This window comes from Podarcis vaucheri, assembly GCF_965113315.1.
Source record: "Podarcis vaucheri genome assembly, chromosome: 15".
NCBI classification, from domain to species: Eukaryota; Metazoa; Chordata; class Lepidosauria; order Squamata; family Lacertidae; genus Podarcis; species Podarcis vaucheri.
In genome coordinates, this window is record NC_138753.1 from 14560812 (window position 1) to 14586219 (window position 25408).

The following is a 25408-nucleotide window of genomic DNA, read 5'->3' on the forward strand; positions in this document are numbered from 1 at the left end:
CAACTATTTTATTATTGAATCACCACATTATAACAAGAACCATCACATGAATTTCTCTAGCGAGGAGTCTATGTTAAAAGTTGTTAGAGTTTCCAACAAGTCAAATCATTTAAAAGACAGTGAGCATAATATAATTATAAAAACTACATCAGGAACCTCTAAAAGAAAAGGGGTGTGTGTGTTATTTCAAACACTGCAGGTTGTTTTCTGACACTCCAAAACTTTAGCAGGAAGTTGCTTTGGAAAGGAGGTTTGCTAGCCAGAAACAAATTGTGATTCCCCCTGAAGAAACAAGTCTGAGGGCTATTTCTGTGGGCAAAAATATTTGCATTGTGTCAAAGCTTTGGAAATAATGCTTCAGTTTTCCAATATAAGTTCTTTACATGTCGGATCACTTCCTTGCCACTCCTCTAGTCCTCATTCTTTTTAGATCTTAGATTTCCTCTGCCCTTATGACGGAGACAAAGGTTTGATCATTCCATAGTCCATGAACTTCACAAGGCATTCCCGAGCCACCTTTAGGACATGCTGCTTCTGGGGGTCATCAGCCTGCTTCCCAACAATGGTCAGGATTTCCAGCATCTCACTTTCCACTAGTTTCTTAGCCAGCTCTTGGTCTGCATGGATTAAGTTGTAAACAATCACGAGCCCACGGTGCTGTACATTGAGCTTGTCGTGGAGGCAGAGCCTCTGAAGAATCTCCAGCCACTGGGTTGTCTGCAGGAATAAGATTTGCTAGGTTACTTGCACATCTTTGAAATGTGTAACTACACAGAACTATTCAAGGTGCTAGTCCACACCATACAAGTAAAACACCCTTATACCACTTTAACAAGCATGACTCCTCCCAAGTATCTTGGGTATTGCAGTTTGTTAAGGCTGCTGAGAGTTGTTATGAGGCCCCTCACCAAGCTTTTTTCTCTAATCGCTTCCTTTTCAGGGCTAAATTAGTGGTGAATTATTTCTGAATTAACTCAGGCATTTCCTGCATGACAAGAGGGCTTTCGTTACTAATTTCTTCATATTATTGTTATTTTTAAAAAATCACAGAATAGAAAAGGAAGAAAAGAAAATGAGAAAACTGCTGAGGAAAGCTCCTCAGAACCCCAGCAGTGGTGAACATCAACTATTAATGAAGTGACAATTTATAGACACTAAAGGGGACAGAATTAGAGATACAGTGGTACCTCAGGTTACATATGCTTCAGGTTACATAAGCTTCAGGTTACACACTCTGCTAACCCAGAAATAGTGCTTCAGGTTAAGAACTTTGCTTCAGGTTAAGAACAGAAATTGGGCTCCAGCGGCAGCAAGGGGCCCCATTAGCTAAAGTGGTCTTCAGGTTAAGAACAGTTTCAGGTTAAGACCGGACCTCCGGAACGAATTAAGTACTTAACCCGAGGTACCACTGTAGAAGCTACCAAGAGGAAGCTTCAAATTAAAGGCACAGGAGCTCCAAAAAACCTCAAGGTTCTATTTTAGCCATCATAAAACCAAGAGCTCGCTGGATCAGGCCAGTGGCCCATTTAGTCGAGCATCTTGTTCTCTTGCAGGTACCAGCAACTGGCATTCTGAAGCATTGGTGCCTCTGACTGTTGTGACAGAGCCGAGCCATCGATAGCCCTCTCCTCCATGAATTTGTCCAGTCCTCTTTTAAAGCCATCCAAGTTGGTGGCCATCACTGCCTCCTGCAGGAGGGAGTTCCATAGTTTCTCCAATGCATGACAAACTACTTTCTTTTCTCGGTCCTGAATCTTCCCACAATCAGCTTCATTGGTTGCACATGAGTTCTAGTGTTATAAGAGAGGGAGAGAGAAAAAAATCTCTATCCAATTTCTCCATGCCATGAATTGTTTTATAAACGTATATCATGTTACCTCTTACTCGCCTCTTCTCTATATTACAAGGTACCCAGCACTGCAAACTTTCCTCATACAAATGCAACTTTCAACACACGCTTAATGCTCCAGGGCAATGAGACCCTTACCACTTCGGTCAGCTTATGGCAGAGTCTCTTGTGGGCAGCCGTGAGCATCGCTAGGGCTCCTGCTGCGGCGTTCTGGACTTTGTCGTCGTCCTCGCCACACAGCAACACGAGCAGTTTGAGTCGGTCATTCCCATCTGCTATGAATCTCTCTTGAACCTGGTGCAGGGGGCAGAGGTGGGGGAAAGTGAGAGAGATCTGGATTAATTTATCCCTTAACCACCACCACAACAAAAAAGGGATGCGGGTGGCACTGTGGGTTAAACCACAGAGGCTAGGACTTGCTGATCAGAAGGTCGGCGGTTCAAATCCCTGTGACGGGGTGAGCTCCTGTTACTCGGTCCCTGCTCCTGCCAACTTAGCAGTTTGAAAGCATGTCAAAGTGCAAAGAGATAAATAGGTACCGCTTCGACGGAAAGGTAAACGGTGTTTCCGTGTGCTGCTCTGGTTCACCAGAAGCAGCTTAGTCATGCTGACCACATGACCCAGAAGCTGTCTGCGGACAAACGCCGGCTCCCTTGGCCTATAGAGCGAGATGAGCGCGCAACCCCAGAGTCGGTCACGACTGATCCTAATGGTCAGGGGTCCCTTGACCCTTTACCTTTTTTAACCACAACAAAAAGGGACAGTGTTGGGGGACCTATAGCTTTGTGGGCCAAATTGGAACCCATGGCAGGCCAATTCGGGCTACAGGTTGCCCTCCATTGAGTAACAAGGGCTATTTTACCTCTTTATTCACCACGAGGTTGCACATGCATTCTGTGGCCGCCTGCCGAAGTTGATCGTGGTTTTCAAACATGTAGTTCTCAATGTCAGGCAGGGCTTTCTCTTTGATGATCTTTTGTCTGAAAGAAGAAGCAACGTGTGCGTGTGAAATTGCAGAGCACACACTAGCATGTGAATTGCAAGATGTAGTAAAATTCTGCACCTCTCAGGGGGGAATCCTGCAGGAAACCTTGGGGCAGTGAGTCTGGGTGAAATTTGGTCTCCACTTTAGGAGCCAACTCTGAGGGGGCATGGGGGCTTCAGCCCCCACAATAAACTATTTGAGGGGGCTGGGCCCCCACAAAGTTGATGGGCATTCCCGTTCAAGTGGTGTGTGTGAAAAGCATCATGTGATCAGTTATGCGGGGCAGGACTTACCTGGGCCCCCACAATATCTTATTCAAGTTAGCATCCCTGGTCTCCACCTAACAAGCACCTAACACCTAACTCTCAGGCCTGGTTGCGGTCTGCAGCTTGTGAAGCACCAGGTAGTATCCCATTGGCTTCTTTGTGACATTTGATTCCAGCTGACCTGCATCATCACTTCTGCTCACATGACTCCTCATACCTTCCAATATGAAGAGGCCCCAAACCAGGGCACCATCTTGAGGAGCCACACTCCCACATGAGTCATGTGAGCTGTGCGAGATTACAGCCCCCTAAAAAGCATGCGGGGGGGGGAGCACAGTGCTAAAAAAGCGTGTTTGGGGCACCATGCCCCCCAAAAGTGCAGTGTGAGATTGTGACGAGCATTTTGGCTGCTGTCTCATGAGAAAAAATGGGATGTCCTGGTTTTTCTGGGGCATTTGATGGGCATGCCTCCCGTGGGAGTGAGTTTCATAGTTTAACAATGCACAGTGTGAATAAGTCCTTTCTTACATGAGAAACATAGATCCCTATCTTGGCCACATCAGGCTGTCTACCAAGAGCAGGAGGCCATGAATCCCCCAGGGGAACAAAATGGCTGCTGTAAATCACCTGAGCTTGTCGCTCCTCCCTGAAAAGTTGGTGAGACCCAGAAGAGCCTCGTAGTTCTGTAGCCCATCCCGCTCGGTGTTCAGCAAACTGACCAGAGGACGCACGACTTCATACACCTGTGGGAGAGGTAGGCAAATGGATGTCACCCTGGGGTACCCTGGAGCCCTGTGGCCATTCAGACCCTGCCACACCCAACAACAGAGCAGACGCCTTTCTGAACAAAAGGCCTTCTGTACAAAGGGAAAATGTGCAGTCCTTGCTCTGCTCACTTTTGCCTCCAGCCCCCAACTGTGGCATCTGAATATAGACTGCATTTTTAATCAAGGCATATATTGGCTTATATCTTGATCAGGTTCCTAAATTAAATGGGCTTAGATTTTCAAAAGTATTCAAGCCAGGCAGAAGACCAGCAGTTTACAACCTTGGTAATGTTTATTCTCCTAGACAAGGGCCCCTTTTGATTGATAGCAGAAAACAATTCTCAAAGTCGTAAAAGCTGAAATTACAGGACACTGACCCTACATGTTACAGAAGATAAAAAAAGGCAGAGATAAACATAATTAATAGTTGGTAAATAGTAAAATAATATCAATGTGCCTCCCAGTAAATGACCCAGATCTTCTTTCTAAGGTTAAAAGGCCAAGACCAAATGGGGAAGCATCTAGCTGGCAAGTCTTTTTTTCTAATGGGAAAAGCAGCTGGCTGAAGGAGGGGTTGTAAACTGGAGAGGCTTCTTTTGAAGCTGTTTTTTTACTGAGTTCCTTTTTACTTTACAAAGGCCTTATTCCTTTTAAAAGGCTACCTATGTTATGTATTAAATATATTGTCTTAAATGTAATTATGCAAAGGATTTAAGAAATGCTAGATTTCATATAGTTGTATTTAGCCCCCCTTGTCAGACAAGAGACGCCAAAACGAGCCCGCATGACAAATGGTTGTCAGACCTTTGTTTAAAGACCTCCAAAAGGAGATATTTCATTGATGATGCATGAGAATATGAACCCAAGGTCTCTGACATCTGTTCAAGATAAAATTTTAAATTATTAACCATCTGTTTTGGAGGGCAAGGAAGGCAAGAGGTGAGCTGGTAATTAAGATGCCTTGTTGAGACACATGTAAGATATATTACTACTTATTTGTCATTTATAGATGTAACAATATATAGCTCTTTGTGTTCCATATAAGGACAGAAGGATATGGGTGTATCTCTTAGAATTAATTATAGCAATCAGCCAATAGGAAATCCAACCAGGCTGATTGAACAGAGGCAGCCACAGGAGAAGCAAAGGGGGGCTGGATTAAGGGAATATAAGTGCTGGCCATAATGGCAGGAGGCCAGGCCAGAGCTTGGTAACTATATACCACTGTGCCTCTCATTTATTTGTCTGACAAATAAATTATTATTTCTCTGTTGCTGCGTTGAATATTTCATTCCAGCTAAGCGTTAACCACAAGCAGGGTGCTACATTTTATGGTGCCTGCGACTCGGATAAGTGGTCTGCTGGAACGCAGCCCCTTCGCCTTACTGGACGGGGTACAAGAGAGAGGACAACTGATTGCCTACCCAGCGCGCACTGGAAAAATTTTTTCCAGGGGAACGCAGCAGTCTCGTCTGTCTGATACCCTGCCCACTGACGGCGACGGACCGGGGGGAACCAGAGAAATAAACAGGGAACCAGCTAAGGGTAAGTGCACTAAGGGGTTTTGGCCCTCCAATTAATTGGGAGGAAGAGAAGTCCTGATCAAACTTCTGCGTCTCAGTAAAGGGGAACTGAGTACGCTAGGTGGCTGGGTACATCAGATGGTGGTCTGGTGGGGGAAAAGGGAAGAATGGGAGGTAGAGTGTGTGGTGAAGTATCTGGCGCATTGTATGTGTGAGAAAGTACAGAGCAATGTGTAGCTGACCTAAGTGTGGAGTGAGTACTACTTCGTTTCCCAGTAAGGTGTGTGTGTGAGTGACTGAGTGGATACTTCACAGGGCCATACAATGGGAGTTGGGGGTTCAAAGGGGGGAAATACACCTTTTAAATGTATGTTAAATAATTTTAAGAAAGCCTTCTCAGGGGCATATGGAGTCAAAATGACGCCAGAGCGCCTGAGAACGTTATGTGAACTAGAGTGGCCGAAACAAAATACTGGATGGCCATCTCAAGGAACCTTTGATATAAATTTAGTAAGCAAACTTTGGCCTAACATCGCCAAAGAAACTGGAGGGTGCCCAGAACAATTTTCATATATAGATTCCTGGCTGAGCACATTAAATAAAAATCCTCCATGGATAAGGGAATGCAAAGTCCAACGATGCAAATTATTGGCTGTAAAAGCCGAAGCTAGGAAAGGAATCTTGCCAAATAAACTCAAACCCATTTTTGAGGGACCAGAGGAAGAGCTGCTTCCATCTCCACCCTATGCTATCCCACATCGAAGGGAGCCTAATTCAAACCCTCCACCAGTTGTAACCCCAAGGCAAGAAAGTGGAATGAATAATGGGGGTGGAGTCACAGAACTTGATTCCTTGATAGATTATGATAAATATCTTCAGGAGGCATTGGAGTCCTATAATGAAGCCCAAGCTGAAGTGGTTATTCCACCTGTGAGTCCCAGTAGAACTCCATCTACAGTCTCTTTTAGTGGAATAACTGATTGCCTACCCCAAACCCCTGTACATCCAAGTCCTAGAGAATTATTACAGAAGTTACAGGGAGACCTTAATCGGTCAGCAAGCAATACAGCCAGGCGTATAAAGCTGCTAAAAGAACGCCTTGGGACAAATACCATCCCCTATGATTTGAGGCCCCTAGAGCAAAGCGAAGAGAAAGGTCACGTCGTAGCCCCTCTTAGAAGAGTATTTGATGCACTTGAGGAGCCTGTGCTGGTTAATGGGCAACCCGGACGACGGCCACCTTGAACTTCGATCCTCCAGTACATTCCATTCACAACTACGGTTCTGATGAATTGGAAAACACCCTATCTTTCGCAGAAAAACCTCGGGCTATGATGGACTTGGTGACTTCAATAGTAAATACTCATAGTCCTACTTGGACAGATTGCCGCCAGCTCCTGAATACTCTGTTCACCACTGAGGAAAGGAGAGACATAATTGAAAAGGCACAGATATATTTGCGTGAGCAGGCCAGAGTGGGAAATATTTATAATATTGACCGTCATCTCCAGGACAACTTTCCCTTGGAAGATCCTAATTGGGATCCAAACAATGCAATTCACCTGGCCAGGCTTAACACCTACTGCCAGATGCTTGTGCAAGGTATCTGCAGGGCATGCCAGAAGCCCACTAATATGTCTAAAGTCTCAGGAGGGTAGACGTGTTACCCATAACACTGTTTCGTGTTTGGTGCACACCCACAAAAAGACTTAAGTTGTCACCTTTTGAGCTCCTGTATGGGAGGCCGCCCTCCTTTATTCAGGATATTCCAACTGACCTCAAACAAATAGGAGACCATGCAACACAGGGACAAGTGCAATCTCTCTCCCGTGTTTTTGTCTCTCTCCCGTGTTGGTTTGTTTGTTTTTATCTTAACAGGTGGGCCCTCGAGCGCACGCCGTGCAGCATTGTCGTGCCGATTCATCAGCTCCAGGCTGGCATAGCATATGGGTGAAAGAGTGGAAACGTGATCCACTTGCACCTAAGTGGCGTGGACCTTACACCGTCTTGCTCTCTACTCCAACAGCGGTGAAGGTAGCTGAGGTGACCCCCCTGGATTCATCACTCCCGTTTGAAGAAGTCCGAAGGCAGTTGGACGTGCAAAGGTGACCCCTCTAATCCTTTAAAACTGACTCTCTCCAAAAACCCCTGTATCTAGCCCTACGGGGAACGGGCTGGGTCACGGGCGACATTAGACGACCGGCCTGCTGCAGCCACAACACTGGAAGCTGGCTGACCTGCGCACGCCTGAAGCTTGAGGAGCGCCTGAACCAGCGACTGTGAGCGGAAAGATTCTCTTATACAATTGATTGACTGCCCCCTTGTGGAACAATTATCAGAGATATTACACATTGGGGATCCTTGGGATATATGTTTTGGTCTTGGTGGTTCCCCATTTCTGTCACTGGGGGAATTATATTGGGACTGATATTTATTTGCTATCACAATAAGGTAATCTTTTGTGAAAGGAATGCATATGCTAGACATCAACATGATTTTATTATTAATCCTGATCCCTTGGGAAGGGGAAGGGTCCTTGAATCTGACCAAATTTGCTAAATATGGATTCCGCTATGACCACAATATGTGGGTAGGTTTAGCTGAAATGGTAGCCAACGTTGCAAATAGGACCAATTGCCTTGTTTGCTCTCTTGGGCCAGATGATTCAGAGGGAGGTATGCCCTTATTACCGATACCATTAGATGCCATTGGTATGGTAAGCGAAATGCCACACCAAACAGAAGTACAGAATTTCCCCGGATGGAACTCAACTAAACCATTACGAGTTATACCTGTATAAGGGGAATTCTGTGTACATAAATCATCAGATGCAGCTGATTCTACTATGATAGGCTCTTCTCATTGTCACTATACCTGGGATAATATTAAGAATACCTGGGCAAACGGTACTACCTATCGAACTCGGAATGCCTTGCCCTGTGCACCTTCTTTTATTCATGCATGGAAAGTGGTATGAAACATAACTGTGACAGAAAAAGGCAATCTAACATACTGCACTGTGAACTCTATACCCCTTGTGATACTTTGCCTTATGCACTCCACATACCAAAACCCTCAGACCCGATGGTTGTGGTGGATATGTGGAGAATGGGCATACAAGAAACTCCCTTCCAAATGGAGTGGGACTTGTTTCCTGGGATGGGGGTTTTACCACCAGTGTGGATTATGTCCACTAGTTCAGCAAAGCGAACACGAAGAAACGCTGATATTTCTCATATAGCAGGAGGAAGTACCCAAAGTTGGAGCGGTACTGATGATTGGCCACTAGAGCGCATGATAGCCTATTATGATCCTGCCTCCTGGAATCCTGGTGAGCCCATACAAGGGGCACGGGATCCTATTTATAATCTAAACAGAATAATTCGATTGCAAGCAGTAGTGGAACTTATTGCATAACAGCTGGATGAAAGTAGAGCCGTCATTTTGCAGCTGTAAATGGGAATGGATTATGTACTTGCCAAGCAGGGAGCCCTATGTGGAGTCTTGAACTTGACAGGGAATGCCTGTTGCTTTAACATTTCAGATAATGGTGAGGCAATCCGTGTGTTGGCCACAAAGATGGAAAGTATAGCACATGTCCCAGTACAAACATGGGAAGGATGGGATATGGGATGGCTCACCAATTGGTTACCTAAAAGGGATACTATTGTCTTGCTTGTTTTTCTTGACAGTAGTAGTGATGGTTTTATGTATGATGCCAAGTATCATTTCATGTTTTAGAAGTACAATTAGCAAGATGATTTCGAATGAAACTCTACCTCATATCATGGCCCTATACAGAGCTTTAACTCAGGAATATGATGAAGTTCAAGCTATCAAGGACTCTTGGTGGCAAGGTCCTTGAGCTTGAAAGGGGGGAATGTGGCATCTGAATATAGACTGCATTTTTAATCAAGGCATATATTGGCTTATATCTTGATCAGGTTCCTAAATTAAATGGGCTTAGATTTTCAAAAGTATTCAAGCCAGGCAGAAGACCAGCAGTTTACAACCTTGGTAATGTTTATTCTCCTAGACAAGGGCCCCTTTTGATTGATAGCAGAAAACAATTCTCAAAGTCGTAAAAGCTGAAATTACAGGACACTGACCCTACATGTTACAGAAGATAAAAAAAGGCAGAGATAAACATAATTAATAGTTGGTAAATAGTAAAATAATATCAATGTGCCTCCCAGTAAATGACCCAGATCTTCTTTCTAAGGTTAAAAGGCCAAGACCAAATGGGGAAGCATCTAGCTGGCAAGTCTTTTTTTCTAATGGGAAAAGCAGCTGGCTGAAGGAGGGGTTGTAAACTGGAGAGGCTTCTTTTGAAGCTGTTTTTTTACTGAGTTCCTTTTTACTTTACAAAGGCCTTATTCCTTTTAAAAGGCTACCTATGTTATGTATTAAATATATTGTCTTAAATGTAATTATGCAAAGGATTTAAGAAATGCTAGATTTCATATAGTTGTATTTAGCCCCCCTTGTCAGACAAGAGACGCCAAAACGAGCCCGCATGACAAATGGTTGTCAGACCTTTGTTTAAAGACCTCCAAAAGGAGATATTTCATTGATGATGCATGAGAATATGAACCCAAGGTCTCTGACATCTGTTCAAGATAAAATTTTAAATTATTAACCATCTGTTTTGGAGGGCAAGGAAGGCAAGAGGTGAGCTGGTAATTAAGATGCCTTGTTGAGACACATGTAAGATATATTACTACTTATTTGTCATTTATAGATGTAACAATATATAGCTCTTTGTGTTCCATATAAGGACAGAAGGATATGGGTGTATCTCTTAGAATTAATTATAGCAATCAGCCAATAGGAAATCCAACCAGGCTGATTGAACAGAGGCAGCCACAGGAGAAGCAAAGGGGGGCTGGATTAAGGGAATATAAGTGCTGGCCATAATGGCAGGAGGCCAGGCCAGAGCTTGGTAACTATATACCACTGTGCCTCTCATTTATTTGTCTGACAAATAAATTATTATTTCTCTGTTGCTGCGTTGAATATTTCATTCCAGCTAAGCGTTAACCACAAGCAGGGTGCTACACAACCACCACTGGCATTTGGCCCCTAGAAGGTTGTCCAGAAAGGGAATGTTGCTTTTGGGCTGATAAAAGTTGCCCTCTCCTTATTTTAAAGTAATAAATGTGCTCCTGGTGCTCTCCAGTTGCTGGACTCTGCTCTGTTCACACAAACATAACCATGTTCCAAATCTGCCATGGATTGACTCACCCTCTCCCCAGGGAACGCAATGTCTGGATTGGAGATGGCTGCGATCTTGGCCAGGGCGTGTGACGCTTTGATTTTGCCAACTTCTGTGCCTTCCAAAGCCAATGGGATCAGGGCCTAAGAACAACAAATTAGGTGATGACGCCAGGTAGGCTCACAGTTGAATGTCCCTGTTGGCTGAGCGTTCTACCCTAAATTCTTATTTGCACATTATGCCAAAACAAAAAACAAAAAAAACCACCACCACCACCACCACAACAACACACACACACACACACACACACACTCACACACGTGTCCCCGGATAAATTGCACAAAGTATTCCTAAATAGGAGCATCTGAAATAGGAAGCTGAAAGAATTACCTTTCCACCCCCTTGAGCAACGATGGTACCACGGTCCTTGGCATCTTCACACAAAGCAAGAAAAACTCTGTTGGAAGAGAAACATACGTTTGGGATAAGTGTCCCCTGTTGTTGATTACGTCCCAAAAGCAATGGTCTGTCTCTGTGCTGGCAGGGGCTGATTGTTTGTCTGAAACATTCCTGGGGATTCCTGGGTGGTGCCATTTTGGCCATATAATGAATGGCACCCCCCTCCAACCCTCGCTATTAACAGGAACATCTTCCGCTTTCATCCTGAAGTACCGATTCAGCGTGTGAACATCATTCAGGGCAGAAACAGACACAAGACTTTGTTGGACGCTTCTCTGGAATCTAGAGTCTGTGAGGGTACACTGTTCACCCTTGTATCCTGCACTGATATTTCAGGTTTCCTAAACTGACTTTCCTGTTGTATCCTGCTATCGCCTGAGAATTCTGAAAAGGTAGAAGCGAGACAGCTTACCTGGCTAAGAGCTCCTTGGTCTGATCGGTCAAAATAGCGCTGTCCGCTTTCACCATGCAGACCAGGGAGGAGGTGACTCCGGCAGCGACCAACCGTTTGACCCGCTTTGAGACAAAATCCTTCTTGTCCTGTGGGAGAGTAAGGAGTTGTGGTGAAGCCCAACTTTAATATTGGTCCCTGCCACTCTGTGGAGGAGTAGGGATGGGTGGATCTGTCAATTTCTGGTGGGGTATAGTGGTTAGTGTGTTGGACTAGGGCCTTGGGAGAACCAGGGTTCAAATCCTCACTCACACTGGGTATGACCTTAAAGGCGAGTCGTCTCTCAGCCCAACTTACCTCACAGGGTTGTTGTGGGGATAAAATAGTGAGGAGGAAAACCACGTACACTTCCCTGAGTGGTATATAAATGTAATAAATAAATATATTTCAGTTTCCCATTTTCCCACTCTTCAGTTCCTTATATTTCTACATCAGGTTGGAATATTATTATTTTTTTAACAAGCCCTCATGAAAATTAATCAGGATTTTAATGTGAGTTTCTCCTGGATATACACATTTGTCTGCACTTTTGCCTAATATACATATCCATAATGCACACATTTTTGCAAAGCTTTCCCCCTGATATAACACTTTTCTAAACCAGGTTCAATATTTATTATTATGGGCAATGAACAGCATTAAAGAACCCAGGTAAGAAGCACAGAGAACACATTAGCCAGATGTTTATAATGGGGTAAAAAAGAATGAAATTACATACATTCATTTTGTATGTTATTTTCACTAATAGGTTTTTAATATATTTGTTTTTGTGCTTCCAACTGTTTTAAATTATATGTTAACTGCCTTTTTGTACATAATACTTTATTGGAGAACAGCAATGGAAAAAGGTGGTGAGAATTTTGGAGCACAGCTTTGCTTCAGTTCTGGTACTGTTTTGTAAAGTGCGAAATAGGTAGGTTTGCTTTTCCAGCGCAAACTGAATAAAAATTCTCTCCCATTCCTAGGGCAGAGTTCTTTCCTGCTAGTTATTAACAGCATTTGGTGTTGCCAAGGATGACCGGCCGGCTACCTTTGGGTGTTCCTCAGGAACATGCTGCTTGGAAAACTTGGCCAGTTGCACGAGTTCCGGGATAATTTCCTTGACATCGTAGCTGTTGGTGCAGTTCACCAAGACGGTGGCCACTGAGTACAAAATGGTTTTGTCGCTTGTCTGTAAAACGCAAAATCAAAGTTTTTTTTTAAAAAAAGAAGATAAAATCAGGTATTTAAAGTGAGAGAGACTTTGAAAGCAAGGGAGACCTTTGTCCAGTTCAAGGGTTGCATATCTAAAAGATTGAGTTTTTACAAATGTGGAAAGGGTTTATGTGGCACCTATTAACAGTGCCAGTTCTGCATATCAAAGAATTGTGATTATGTCTATTTCCATTATGCTTATGATTTATATTTGTTCAGTTGAGCCACCTGGGACATTATTTTGTGAAAATAATGGTGAAAAACTACAGCAGTGGGCAATTAGGGCCACAACAATCTGCATGTATGTGGCATTCACGCAAGCGCATACAGCCTACCTTGGCTAATTCAAACATGGCTTGCATGGCTGGCTCATCCTCCACAAAGTCATCCTTCACGTCGGCATCCAGGGTCAAGTAAGCAAGACCTTCTATAGCCCACTTCCTTGTGCGGGTGTCAATGGCGGGGTTGCATAGCCATCTGAAGGAACGAGGCAAGGAAGGTGAGGCTCAGTAAGGCAAATGTTGGAGAAGATATTGGAGGAGAACAGATTTTAAGCTGATGTCCTTGGACTCTTTAAATATCCAGATTATTTGCAAAACAGTATTATTGTTGTCATATTCTCTCTCTCTCTCTCTCTCTCATCCTAGGGCGGGTTACAGCATTAAAATACAATATTAAAAACAATTTAAAACAACCTGCGATCATTAAAATAAGGTGGGTCCTAAAACGATACACCTCAGTGCCAAAGGTCAGGGTAAAGAGGTGCACCTTCAGCATACTCCAGAAGCTGTGCAATGAAGGTGCCAGACACATCTCTGTGAGGAGGGAGCTCCATATCTTAGGGGCCACCACAGAGAAGGCTCAGTCCCCACAGGTCTCTGAGGGTGGAGGAACAACCAAGAGGGCCTACTTTGCTGATCTCAGCACCTGAGAGGGTCTGTAGGAAAGAATGTGGTCTTTCAGATATTTGGGGCCTGAGTCATTTAGGGCTTTAAACACCAATACCATTGCAGCTGTTTCAAAACAGGGTTTATATCAGATTTAAATGGAACCCCAGCCAGTAATCTGGCAGCTGTATTTTGGACCGACTGAAGTTTCCGAATAATCTTCAAGGGCAGCCCCATGTGGAACGCACTGCAGCAATCCAATCTGGAAGTTACCAGAGAATGGAAGATGTGATTTTGTTGCAGAAATGCTACGATATTAAACACCACATGGACCTAAGAGTCTTGCTGGGATGTTTGAAGAATATGCTTCCAGAAAGTGACTGGGAGGTGCTAGCAATTAGTCTGGCATGCAAACTTGAGAGACCGAGAGAGGCAGCATCTGTTGTGGAATCTGTTCTCCCAACTCCTCCATCCCTCGTCCCCAAAGTCGGTCTTCTGCCACTTACTTCCGGCACTGCCTGGCCAGCTTTTCTGTTGACCCTTCGGCAAACTGTCGCAGGCCGTAGTCTGTGCCTCCGGCGGAGCCCAGCTTGCAAAGGCCCTGGGAAGAGAATCAAGGAGGTATTGGTGGGCTCAGTATTGCACTGGCATAGCCACACCCACCCCCCTTCTAAAAATGAAACTCTGCTGTGGTGTGTACTTCAAAGTGTAGGCCTCCACCTACAGCTCAAATCGTTCGGCTTTAGGTTTTGTAGGCATCCTGGCTGCAAGGTGGAGGGTTGGTACAGATCCTACACACCTTCCCCACAAAAGGTACCTCGCCCATCATTATCTCTTCATTTTTAGTCAACATTCTGTAACTATTTTATAACAATCAACAACAACATTAGCACACCTTAATACAACTAAAACACAGAATTATAATCCTAAATAGGATGTTGTTGTTGTTGTTGTTATACCACCCTTCATCCAAAGATCGCAGGGTGGTTTGCAACATAAACAGACAGAAATCATGTGGTCTAAATCACGTGGTACTAGGATAGTTCAGTTGGTAGACCATGAGAATCTTAATCTTAGGATTGTGGGTTTGAGCCCTGTGTTGGGCAAAAGGATTTCTACATTGCAGGAAGTTGGACCAGATGACTCTCATGGTCCCTTCCAGCTCTACAATTCTACGATTCTAAGAAGGCCATATTAAAAAATGTTGCCATTTGCTCTGTGACTGGTTTATGGGAACCTATGGCAAAGTGATCATAACAGCGGCCAGGGAGGGGCTGCATAATGGGGTGTATTAAGTCTTTCCTAGTCCCTTGATTAAAACTGCATCAGGGAAGGACATGCATGATGGACTTCACCACAGCATTGCTACAAGGGCAGCAACTGCCGTTCATTGGGGTTTTGTTGTATCTGCTATCTCATTCATTAGAAGGGAGAACATTAAACCTTGCCATAGGAAAAGCCTTCCTGCATTGAGGATAATCAACCATCTCACTGGTGGCATTCCATCTTTGCAGGGGAGGCAAGGGTGCCCCAGTGACTGAGGGGAACAGGGTTCCCCACTGTTCCCCACCCACACCTGAGCCAGGAGAACTGACCACCAGAGCTCTGATCTTGATCTTCTCATTCTGGGTCTTCTTGTAGATTTCCTTCAGCAAGCTGATCCCGTTGGTGATGATGAAGGTAGCACGGCTCAACTTGGTCGAAGCATGGATCAGGGCTTCCACGGCCACCAGCTGATCGATCTCTCGCTCAGAGCCGCAGAGAGCCACCATCATCTCCATGACCCCTTTCATGCCCAGCAGTTTGTTCCCCAAATCAAAAGGCCCCTGCAGGACCCCAGACACTGTCTGGATGGCGTGCAGAGTCTTGTCCATGTCCTGGGGGTCAATTTTGCTCCTAGAAACATGGAAAAGCAGAGGAAGGAAGGAAGTGGAAGGCATGGTGAGAGGCATTGTGGAAGGCATTGAGAGCCAGTGTGGTGTAGTGGTTAAAAGTGGTAGTCTCGTAATCTGGGGAACCAGGTTTGATTCCCCGCTCCTCCACATGCAGCTGCTGGGTGACCTTGGACCAGTCACACTTCTCTGAAGTCTCTCAGCCTCACTCACCTCACAGAGTGTTTGTTGTGGGGGAGGAAGGGAAAGGAGGATGTTAGCCACTTTGAGACTCCTTCGGGTAGTGATAAAGCGGGATATCAAATGCAAAAAAATATATAAAAAAATGGTGTCCCTACCTACCCATCAAAATGGCCCATTGGGGTTTGGGGAAACTCAGGATATCCACCCATGATTTAATTAGAAATACAATCCATTCCACCGGTACTATTTTTTCTAGAAAAAGAGGTGCCAGAGTTCACCATGGACACCTTCCTTGTTCTCTTAGAATGGCAAGGGCACCCACCTGCCTGAGAGGGGCTGGAGCTGAGCTCCATTGAGCTCTGGCTGGAAAAAAGCCCTGCATCTCACCCTGGTGGAGGGAGACTATCAAATGACACATGGCATGGAGAAGTTATTCTCCCTCTCTTAATGGTAGACCTCACGGTCATCCAATGAAGCTGAATGTTGGGATTTTTGGGACAGGTAAAATGAATGACTTCTCCACACAGTGCATGGTTAAACTATGGAACTCCCTGCCACAGGAGACAGGAATGGCCACCAACCTGGATGGCTTTAAAAGGGGATTGGGCAAACTTGTGGAGGAGAGAGCTATCAATGGCTATGCTCTGCCTCCACAGTTGAAGGCAGCAATGTTTCTGAATACCAGTCGCTGGAGACTACAGGAGGGAAGAGTGCTCTTGTGCTCACGTCCTGCTTGTGGGTTTCCCTTTTGTTGGCCACTCTGAGAACAAGATGCTGCACTAGATGGGCCATTGGCCTGATCCAGCAGGCCCTTCTTATGTTCTTATATTCTTCCTGTGACCAGGTGGACCTGTGTAGGTGCTCACTGTGGTTGGTCAACTTCAAGCCTCCCTCCTCCCCAGCTGAACTGCCCTCCCTTCTTGGAGTTATCTTTAAACCAGGCTTGAACTGGGCAGCTCTTCAAATGCCTTCAGGTAGAGAAGTCCTGTCCTTTGTAAAGCAGGACACCCCCCCCCCCCCTACTCACTGGATGTACTCTTCGCAGAGCAGCCTGAAGTTATCCCTCTCTGGGTCACACCGCAAATCGTCATACAGCTTGTTCAGGAGCACCGAAGCTGTCAGCTGGGTGTTCTCAGTCAAAGGGAGGCAGTTTGGCATGTCAGGGATCTGGCCAGCAACCTTCAGGATCTTCTTGAGACCTGGGAGCAGAGCAGGGGGGAGGGAGCGAACACAGGGCCAGTTTAGACTCAAATGCAGAGATGCAACCTTGGACAGGGCTCAGTGATTGAGCACGTGCTCCGCGTACAGAAGGCCCTAGGTTCAATCCCCAATAACATCTCCAAGCAGAGCTGAGAATTCCCCTGCCTGAACCCCTCAGGAGCTTCTGCCAGCCTGTGTAGACAACACTGGGCTAGAGGGAGCAATGGTCTGGCTTTCTATAAGGCAGCTTCGTATCTTCCTCTGGAGTTGGCATCTAAGAGAGTCCCCTTATGGGAATCAGATATAGCTCTGTGGCTATATATAGTTCTAAACAACAACAACAACAACAACAATTTATTATTTATACCCTGTCCATCTGGCTGGGTTTCCCCTGTTGGGCGGCTCCCAACAGAATATTAAAAACACAATAAAACATCAAACACTAAAAACTTTCCTAAACAGGGCTGCCTTCCGATGTCTTCTAAAAGTCAGAGGGTTGTTTATTTCCTTGACATTTGGCTGGAGGGCATTCTACAGTGTGGGTGCCACTACCGAGAAGGCCCTCTGCCTGGTTCCCTGTAACCTCACTTCTCACAGTGAGGGAACTGCCAGAAGTCCCTTGGCGCTGGACCTCAGTGTCTGGGCTGAACGATGGGGGTGAAGACACCCCTTCAGGTATATTGGGCCGAAGCCTCCTTTCTTCCAAGGAGCTCAAGGTGGTGTCTGTGGTTCTCCTTCTTCCTATTTAATTCCCACAACAACTCTGTGGGATAGTGAGTGAGAGACAGTGAGTGACCAGCCCTAGGTTCCCCAGGGAGCTTCCTGGCTGAGTGGGGATTAAAACCCTGGTCTCCCAGGTCATAGTCCAACACTCTAACTATTGTGCCAAACTGCCTCTCTCTACCTGTTGTCAGATCTGGACCAGCAGGAAAAGAGGATATTGGCGCTGGGCTTACCGTTGTCAATGACAAACAGGGTCCTGCTATTGTCATGGATTCTCAGGTCCTTCCTCGGTATGTTCTTATTGAGCAAATTGAGAGCACGGTCTCGGCCTTGTCCAGACACCTTTTTATTGGGGAGCATGTCCAGGAGGCGCATTGTGACTGCCTTCAGGTCCTTCTTTGTGTCTGCGCAAAAAAAAAAAAAAAGAAAGTTGGGCAAAACACGGTTATTACTGGAAAATGATTGGTGTAGCTGTTAATATCCATCCATTTCTGAACAGGGACAGCCTGGCCACTGTAGTCCATTTGTTGGTAACCTCAAGGCTGTAAACCTCTTTGATTATTTTAATGACATAAATATTTTTGTAAATAAATAATATGCACAGGGACTAACTTTCATTCATATCAGCTTTCCTGACGCCCTCCAGATGGATGAAGAACTCGAACTCAGAGCATGGTTTCCCTTCCCGCCAAAATCTTTAACGCTCAGATCAGCACTTATCAATGCACCTTTTAGCAAAGTTGCCAATAATTACCCAGCACTAAGGCATCCTCTTTTCCATGCTCTTCCTTCTTGCCTTCCCCGGTTAACGAGTCAATGATGGCCTGCAGGAGGTTGGAGACGGCCAGCGAGATCTCTTCATGGTTGGTGGACATCCACAGGCAGATATTGTCAATTCCCAGCATGTGAAGGATGGCCGTTGCCTGTCCAGAGAACGAGATTGATTTTGTCTGTTTTCTCATGCTGATGCAGAGCTAAAACTATGAAACTCATTCCCATAGGAGGCAGTGGTAGCCACTAACTTGGGTGGCTTAAAAAGAGGACTGGACAAATTCACAGGAACACGGGGGCTCAGGAAGATGCTTTGCATCAAGACAGACCGTTGGTCCATCCTGTGGGAAGGTGGGGAAAGGTAAAGGTAAAGGACTCCTGGATGGTTAAGTCCAGTCAAAGGCGACTATGGGGTTGCGGCGCTCATCTCGCTTTCAGGCTGAGGGAGCCGGTGTTTGTCCATAGACAGCTTTCCAGATCATGTGGCCAGCATGACTAAACTGCTTCTGGTGCAACGGAACACCATGACGGAAACCAGAGTGCAGGGAAACCCCGCTTACCTTCCCGCCACAGTGGTACCTATTTATCTACTTGCACTGGCGTGCTTTCAAACTGCTGGGTTGGCAGGAGCTAGGACAGAACAACGGGAGCTCACCCCATTGTGGAAATTCGAACCATCAACCTTCTGATCTGCAAGCCCAAGAGGCTCAGTGGTTTAGACCACAGCGCCACCCATGTCCCTTGGGAGGGTGGGGAAGAAGAAGGCCTTTCCTGTGGCTGCTCCCAGATTGTGGAGCTCTCTTCCATGGGAGGCTTGCCTGGACCCCTCTATGATTCCCTCCCCCCCCCCTTTCCAACAGCGCATTGGCCACTCACTGACTGTTCTGGTAGTGTCTTCTGAGTGTTGTACTTTTCTTTCAGCTGTCAGTATTTGTCCTTTTAAATGTTTTTAAGTGTCCTCTCTGCCATTTTAATATGGTTACTTATTTAATTGCTTTAAACTATACATACACATATATGTATTTAGTTGTATCTGTCTTAATTTATGCCTGTGCTGAGAGAAAGGTATGATACAAAGAACATAAAGTAAAGTTAGGATTTGGTCAACAGTGGGCCTGGGACCAGGGGGGAGGGTGTAGAGCAGAGGGTGATGTGTGAACCAGGCAACCTCAGAGAACACTTACCCTTGCCTTATGGTCTGTGCACATCCCTGAAAGGGTCCTTATCGCTGCAAGGACTAGCTCTGGATTTTTTGTGTCTATCAGCCTCAGTAGCAGGTTCAGGCCATTATTCTGGAATATCCTTTCTGCACCCGCTTCTTCCCGGCCGAGGACAATGAGATTGTTTGCAGCCTGGTTTTTTAAAAAGAAATGGCAATTGACATAATTGAATGGGTATACAAACTCCAATATATATATATATTTGTTTAGGCAAGCCTACCCAGATATTTAGAAAATTGATGTGGGTTTTAATCTGCTTTTAGTTTATGGTTAATTTAACTTTTGAAGATCTTAAATTATTGTTGCTAATTCTTCCTATTGATAATTTTATTTTTTATCTTTTAAAAAATCTGCTTTGAGGGCTTTTTTGTGTGTGCAATGAAGCAGTGTATAAATTTTATGAAAAAAAATAAAAGCTTTGACCAGTGTTTCTGCATATGTATCACACTGATTTAAGCATGAAAGCCTTTGCGAAGAATCCTCTTCTGAGTTCTTGTTCTTCAATAACTGGAAGCCAGGACAGAAATCTTATTTATTATAAAGGAAATTATGGACTTTGGCTATTGCAAGGGGGCGGGGAAGTCACACATAAGCTGCATATTTCCAGGGTGGTGAAGGATCCGGAACACTGGTGAGATTTTTATTTCCTTTGCTTTAGACATAGATGCTCAACATTCATCATTCATGCCCGCTCGGGAAATACGGATGTCTTGCTTTTTATATTGGTGTGTCACCATTTCTTTCTCTGGTTGTCTACTGTTCGTTTGCTTTTTATATGGTACGGTGCAATACCCTGCTGTCACACTTTTGGGTTGTCAATCAATCAATCAATCCTCACCTTCTCTCGCTTCTCTTTCTCACTCTTCTCATCTAGCAGGATCTCAAACATTTGCTGGACCCTGGCATCGGTAGAGAACTGGACACGCAGCTAGACCAGGTCAGTTGGGAAACAAGATATGAGTTAGACTAGAACAAGTAGTGAGCAACCTCAGGCCCAAGGGTGAAATGTGGCCCTCTGGCCTTCTTTCTCTGGTCCTTGGGGGACCCCACCCTCACTAGCCATATCCCCACCCCCACTAGCCACATTCACGCCATTCAGTGAAAGCGCTATGATACCACTTGGGGGAGTCATGGCTTCTCCCCCAAAGTATCCTGGGAACTGTAGTATGTTAAGGGTGCTGTGAGTTGCTAGGAAACCTCCCTAGTCCCCCTCCCAGTCCTATAGTTCCCAGGGAAGTTAACAATCTATCCCTCTTTACAGGGAACTCTGGAAATTGTAGCTGTGAAAGAGGACACTTCAGCACCCACAAAATATGGCAGATCAGGAATTCAGGACCATGGAGAGCTCTAAGTGAGCAACTTGATTCGGCAGAACTGAACTGAAGCCTCATCTGAACTATATAGTTAATGTGGCATCATTCTACTTTAAACAGACATGGCTTCTCCCAAAGCAACCTGGGAAATGTAGTTCATTAAGGGTGCTGAGAGCTGTTAACAGACTGCCTGTTCCCCTCCCAGAGCTACAGTTCCCAGAGTTACCCATGAAGCGGGATTGACTATTAAAGCACTCTGGGAGTTGTAGCTCTGGGAGAGGAATAACAACTCTCTAGCACCCCTTAACAAACTACAGCTCCCAGAATTCTTTGGGGGGAAGCCGTGACTGTGCAAAGTGCTATTATGGTGCTTTATATGTATGGTGTGAATGTGGTCACAGTTTTCACTGAAGAGCAGCATCAGAAACTCAAGGTGGAAAAAGAATGATGCTGTTCTCTTCCTGTATCTGCACAAGATTGCAAATGACACTCCACATTCTAGAGCCAGGGGCCCAGGAAATAATAAATGCTATATTGTGACCTTTTCTTCTTCTTAAAAAAGTTAGCTGCCATCCATATAGTGGCATTCTTGGAACATTTAACATTAGCTGACCATGGTCAAAAAACAGGCAGTTGGGTGACAGTCTCTGACCAGTCAATTGACCAGTGTGCCAACCTTACTCTGTGCTTACCTTCTCCTGGATAGAGGCTCCTAGACGCCGGAGGGTCTCTTGGAAGTTTTTATTCCGGGGCTCAATAGTGGCACACCTCTGGATATCTTTGAAGGCCTGATCCAGCTTGCCCAGCTTCTCCAGAGCTTGGCTACGTCGGTATAAGGCCTTAATATCAGAAGCATTGATGTCGATAGCTAGTGGGGAATTAGCAAATGACAGGTGTCACCTTACAGCAGCTATTCCATCTGGCTGAAGCATTTGGCCCACTCTATGTGGCTCTGCTGAAAGACCAGCTCCTTTTGGCTGCTGAAGTTTGCTTGTTTTTTCTCTTTCTCATCCCTTTTTCCTATTATGCCATGTCATTCAGATTGCAAGTAAGCGAACAGGGACTGTCCCGTCTGTGTACTTTTAAAAAAAGGTTTGGGTTTGTGGAGCTTAATCTGAAATGACAGAGCCATTGTTTGACTTACCTCTAGATGCGTCTGACGCCGCCTGGGCATAGTTCTCCTAAGAATTTGGGAAGAAAAATGGCTGGAATCAGTTACTGAGATGGCTGGCTTTGATCTCAGCCAAATTCTCTTCCCCACCCCCTGCCGCAACACCTTTTCAAGGTTGACTACTGCAAAAGCAAGTCAACTTCTTCAATAATCAGTATCTACACAACTCACTCACAACTTCATAAAACAACTTCCCATTGACACCTGAAGTTCAACAATAGTTGGACTACTGCACTGATGCATAACAATATCTCTATTTTCTTGTATTAGATTTGAATGCCTATCCTAACTGAGTCCCATTTTATGGGGAATTTCCTCATCAATAATCCTAGAACTGTAGAGTTGGATGGGACCACACGGTCATCAACTCCAATCCCATGCAATGCAGGAATCTTTTGCCCAGTGTGGGGCTTGAACCCACAACCTTGAGATTAAGAGTCTCATGCTCTAACTGTTAAGCTACCCGGCATTTAATCTCATACGCTTTACCTTTTTCAGGAAACAAGCTGCCCGGTTTCGGAACAACACTGCCTGAAGCGATTTATCTTTTGCGACCTTCAGGGCTTTGGTGTAGCTTTTGATAGCGTTCTCATAATCATTGCCTTGGAAATACTTATTTCCCTCCTCTTTCAGCTGCGAAGCGTTATCCATCTAGGAAAAGAAACCAACACCATCTGTCTAGGAAAGGGATAGGCCCTCGAGTCCTCTCTGCCTGGCCCTCTCCATCAACAGGAGGGTGCATTCCTTTCTGAGCAAACTCCTGGGTGGGCGGAGCCAGAGGCAAAAGTGGGAGGAGCAACAGGTAGGAATTTAACCTTTGTGCAATAGGCTAATTCCAACACACACACACACACACACACACACACACACACACACTGCTCCTGATCATCTATCTATGCAGAGGTGAGAAAGGGAGAGAAACATTTCTATATCCACTTTCATAATTTTGTAATCCATCATGTCACTTCTTTCTCAGCTTTTCTCTAAACTAAAACATCTCAAATGCTGCAGCCTTTCCTCACAGGCGAGTCATTCCATCCCCTTGACCATTTGGGTCATCCTCCACTTTCTCCCCACACTGCATAATTTTATATACTACTGTTGAGCCCCTTCCTTCCTTGCCTTTCCCCTCTAAGCTGAGGCATCGCATGTGGCTGATGTACGTCACTCAGTCAAAGTTATGATGATTACAGGTATGGTTTTTAAAATTTGCTTTTGCTTGATTATTTTGCTTGATCATTATTTTGCTTGATTTTTAATATTTCTTTTGCTTGACTTTTTACATCTACAGTCTCAAAAGCCAATCAATCAATCAATATATATGTGTACGTGTGTTTGTGTGTTTGTGTGTATTATGTGTAGGCTTTAAATCTCTGAAAGCTGTTGCCAAGAAAATTTGCTTGCTCCTTTTTCAGGTGGCTCCGAAATTCTTCCATTGCCTTTCCCACAGCAGACTCTCCCATAAGCAGCTATATTTGGCCAGCCACAATATGCCTCTGGGATATGTCACTATCGCCTGACACAATCTCACATTCCATCCCCAACAAAAACAAAACCCACGGTTGATTTTCAACACAACCACCAGCATCAATCTGCTATTTGATTTCAGTTCCTACCCCCTTACTACCCAGATTTCCATACCTTCTGCAGTTTCCAAACTCTGAGATTATTCACCAATATTGGCTGTTTTCCCTTCGATCAATGAACTGCAAGCACTTCTCTCTTTGTGTAAGTAGACTGATATGCCTGCCTGGGCGTCGGATAGATAGGTATATATATATAGCTCAATGAAATGGTCACAGATCCAGGACTGTAGCACAGTGTGAAAGACCTCAGGGGTGAAGGTCTAACTTCCTGAAACAATGATTGGCTTTAAACTGAGCACAATGGACGGGTCTGAACAATTTGCTGAAATGTGTGTCCAAAATGTGCACCGATCTTGGGCAAGACTGAAGGAGGGCCTTTTAAATAGTGAAAAAGAAATGCAAATAGCCCCCCTGGATTCCCCCCACCCCACCCCCTAAAATGTACTCTGCTCCTTCCCATTCTATTTAAGGAAGTGTCAGACATTTGAAACTCTGGGACAAATGGCTTTTACTCCAGAGTCCTAGAAGAGTTTCAGGAGCAGCTGCAACTTGCGGGATGCCTCCAGTACCTTCGAGAACTGCCCCCACCCCACCGCCGGTGGAGATTACATTCAGAAATTACGTTCCTTCTCCAAGGGTTTGGAGAAATTCCAAACAATGGAAACAGCTTGGTGAAAACTCCAGATACACTGGCCAAAAAGCAAAAGAATTGACTGGGCTGATTAATTGTAAACAGGACATTCTTTGTGGATTCTGTACATGCAGCCATATAATTGTGTTTTAAAACATTATGATCAAATATTGATTGTTTAATATGTTTAGTGTTTTGTTTGTAGAAAAGCAACAAATGAAATTGGGAGAACCAAATAAATTCCTGCAGAATGACAGAATTGATTGGTGGCTAAAGGATGGATGAGCTACAATGATTTCAGAGTTAATGCTGAAAACTGAAACTGTTGGATGTCTGAAACTCTGCAGCAGTCTTCCCCAAGCAGGTGCCCTCTAGCTGTTTTGTTCTACCACTCCCATCATGGCTGAGGCTAATGGGAGTTGTATACAGTAGTTCAAAACAGCTGGAGGCAACTCTAAAGTCATGTCTCAATTACCGTATTTTTCGCTTGATAACACGCACCTGACCATAACACGCACATAGTTTTTAGAGGAGGAAAACAAGGGGGAAAATTCTGAATGAAACAGTGGATGTATCATTTTTGTGCTTCATGCTGTGGCCACAGACATGTGATTTGACGGTGAGTTTGGGGTAGCCCAATGCAAAAATCCTGAGAATCCATGTGGATCTGTGCTTTGTAACCACGTTTTTGCGCCATTGTGGCCCCAGGCAACAGTGGGTACGTGATTTTTTTGGTGCGGGCTGTAGCCATAGACATGCTATGTGATCTGATGGTGAATTTGGGGTGACCCTGAGGCAGAATGCAGGAAAGCAGCAGCCTCCTCTACAGCTTTCCCTCCTCTGTGACGCGGGATCTGATTTTTGCCTGATTTTTGCCTCTGCACTCGGACCAGTCTGCTCCAGGGACCACACATTCGCTCAATAACACGCACAGACATTTCCCCTTACTTTTTAGGAGAAAAAATGTGAGTGCTATAGAAAGAAAAATACGGTATGTTTTACTGCTTCTGTTAGAAGTGGAGCTGGCTTCTTGACTATACAGTAGATTGAAGGCAGGTGTAGCCAGCAATGGTGCCCCCTAACACCCCTGACCACTGGCCATGCTGGCTGCTGGGAGTTGGA

General features: G+C 45.0%; 1 protein-coding gene across 2 annotated transcripts; it reads right to left on the reverse strand.

Annotated features, from left to right (window-relative positions):
- Positions 1-179: 179 nt before the first annotated feature.
- Positions 180-23963, reverse strand: UNC45B (unc-45 myosin chaperone B). 2 transcript variants are annotated; one of them, XM_082201387.1, is made up of 20 exons: positions 23711-23963; positions 22559-22720; positions 22043-22079; positions 21591-21766; positions 20424-20513; positions 19550-19717; positions 18349-18517; positions 17828-17998; positions 16699-16870; positions 15192-15492; positions 14103-14197; positions 13045-13186; positions 12546-12686; positions 11477-11604; positions 10996-11062; positions 10635-10748; positions 3728-3843; positions 2712-2829; positions 1988-2143; positions 180-717 (listed from the first exon to the last, which is right to left on the reverse strand). In XM_082201387.1, exons 2-20 carry the CDS (start codon positions 22718-22720, stop codon positions 451-453), a joined length of 2790 nt encoding a protein of 929 aa, XP_082057513.1. In that variant the 5' UTR covers positions 23711-23963; the 3' UTR covers positions 180-450. The 2 variants fall into 2 exon arrangements, with proteins under 2 accessions (XP_082057513.1, XP_082057514.1); XM_082201388.1 differs by having other exon boundaries at positions 23744-23962.
- Positions 23964-25408: the final 1445 nt, after the last annotated feature.

Coding starts and splice junctions, on each gene's coding strand:
- UNC45B (XM_082201387.1), bottom strand. CDS start 22,720: ATGGATAACGCTTCGCAGCTGAAAGAGGAGGGAAATAAGTATTTCCAA. Junction 11,605..12,545: donor TTCCTGAGGAACACCCAAAG/GTAGCCGGCCGG, acceptor ACTCTCCCACAG/GACAAGAAGGATTTTGTCTC. Junction 718..1,987: donor GCCATAAGCTGACCGAAGTG/GTAAGGGTCTCA, acceptor TTATTCCTGCAG/ACAACCCAGTGGCTGGAGAT.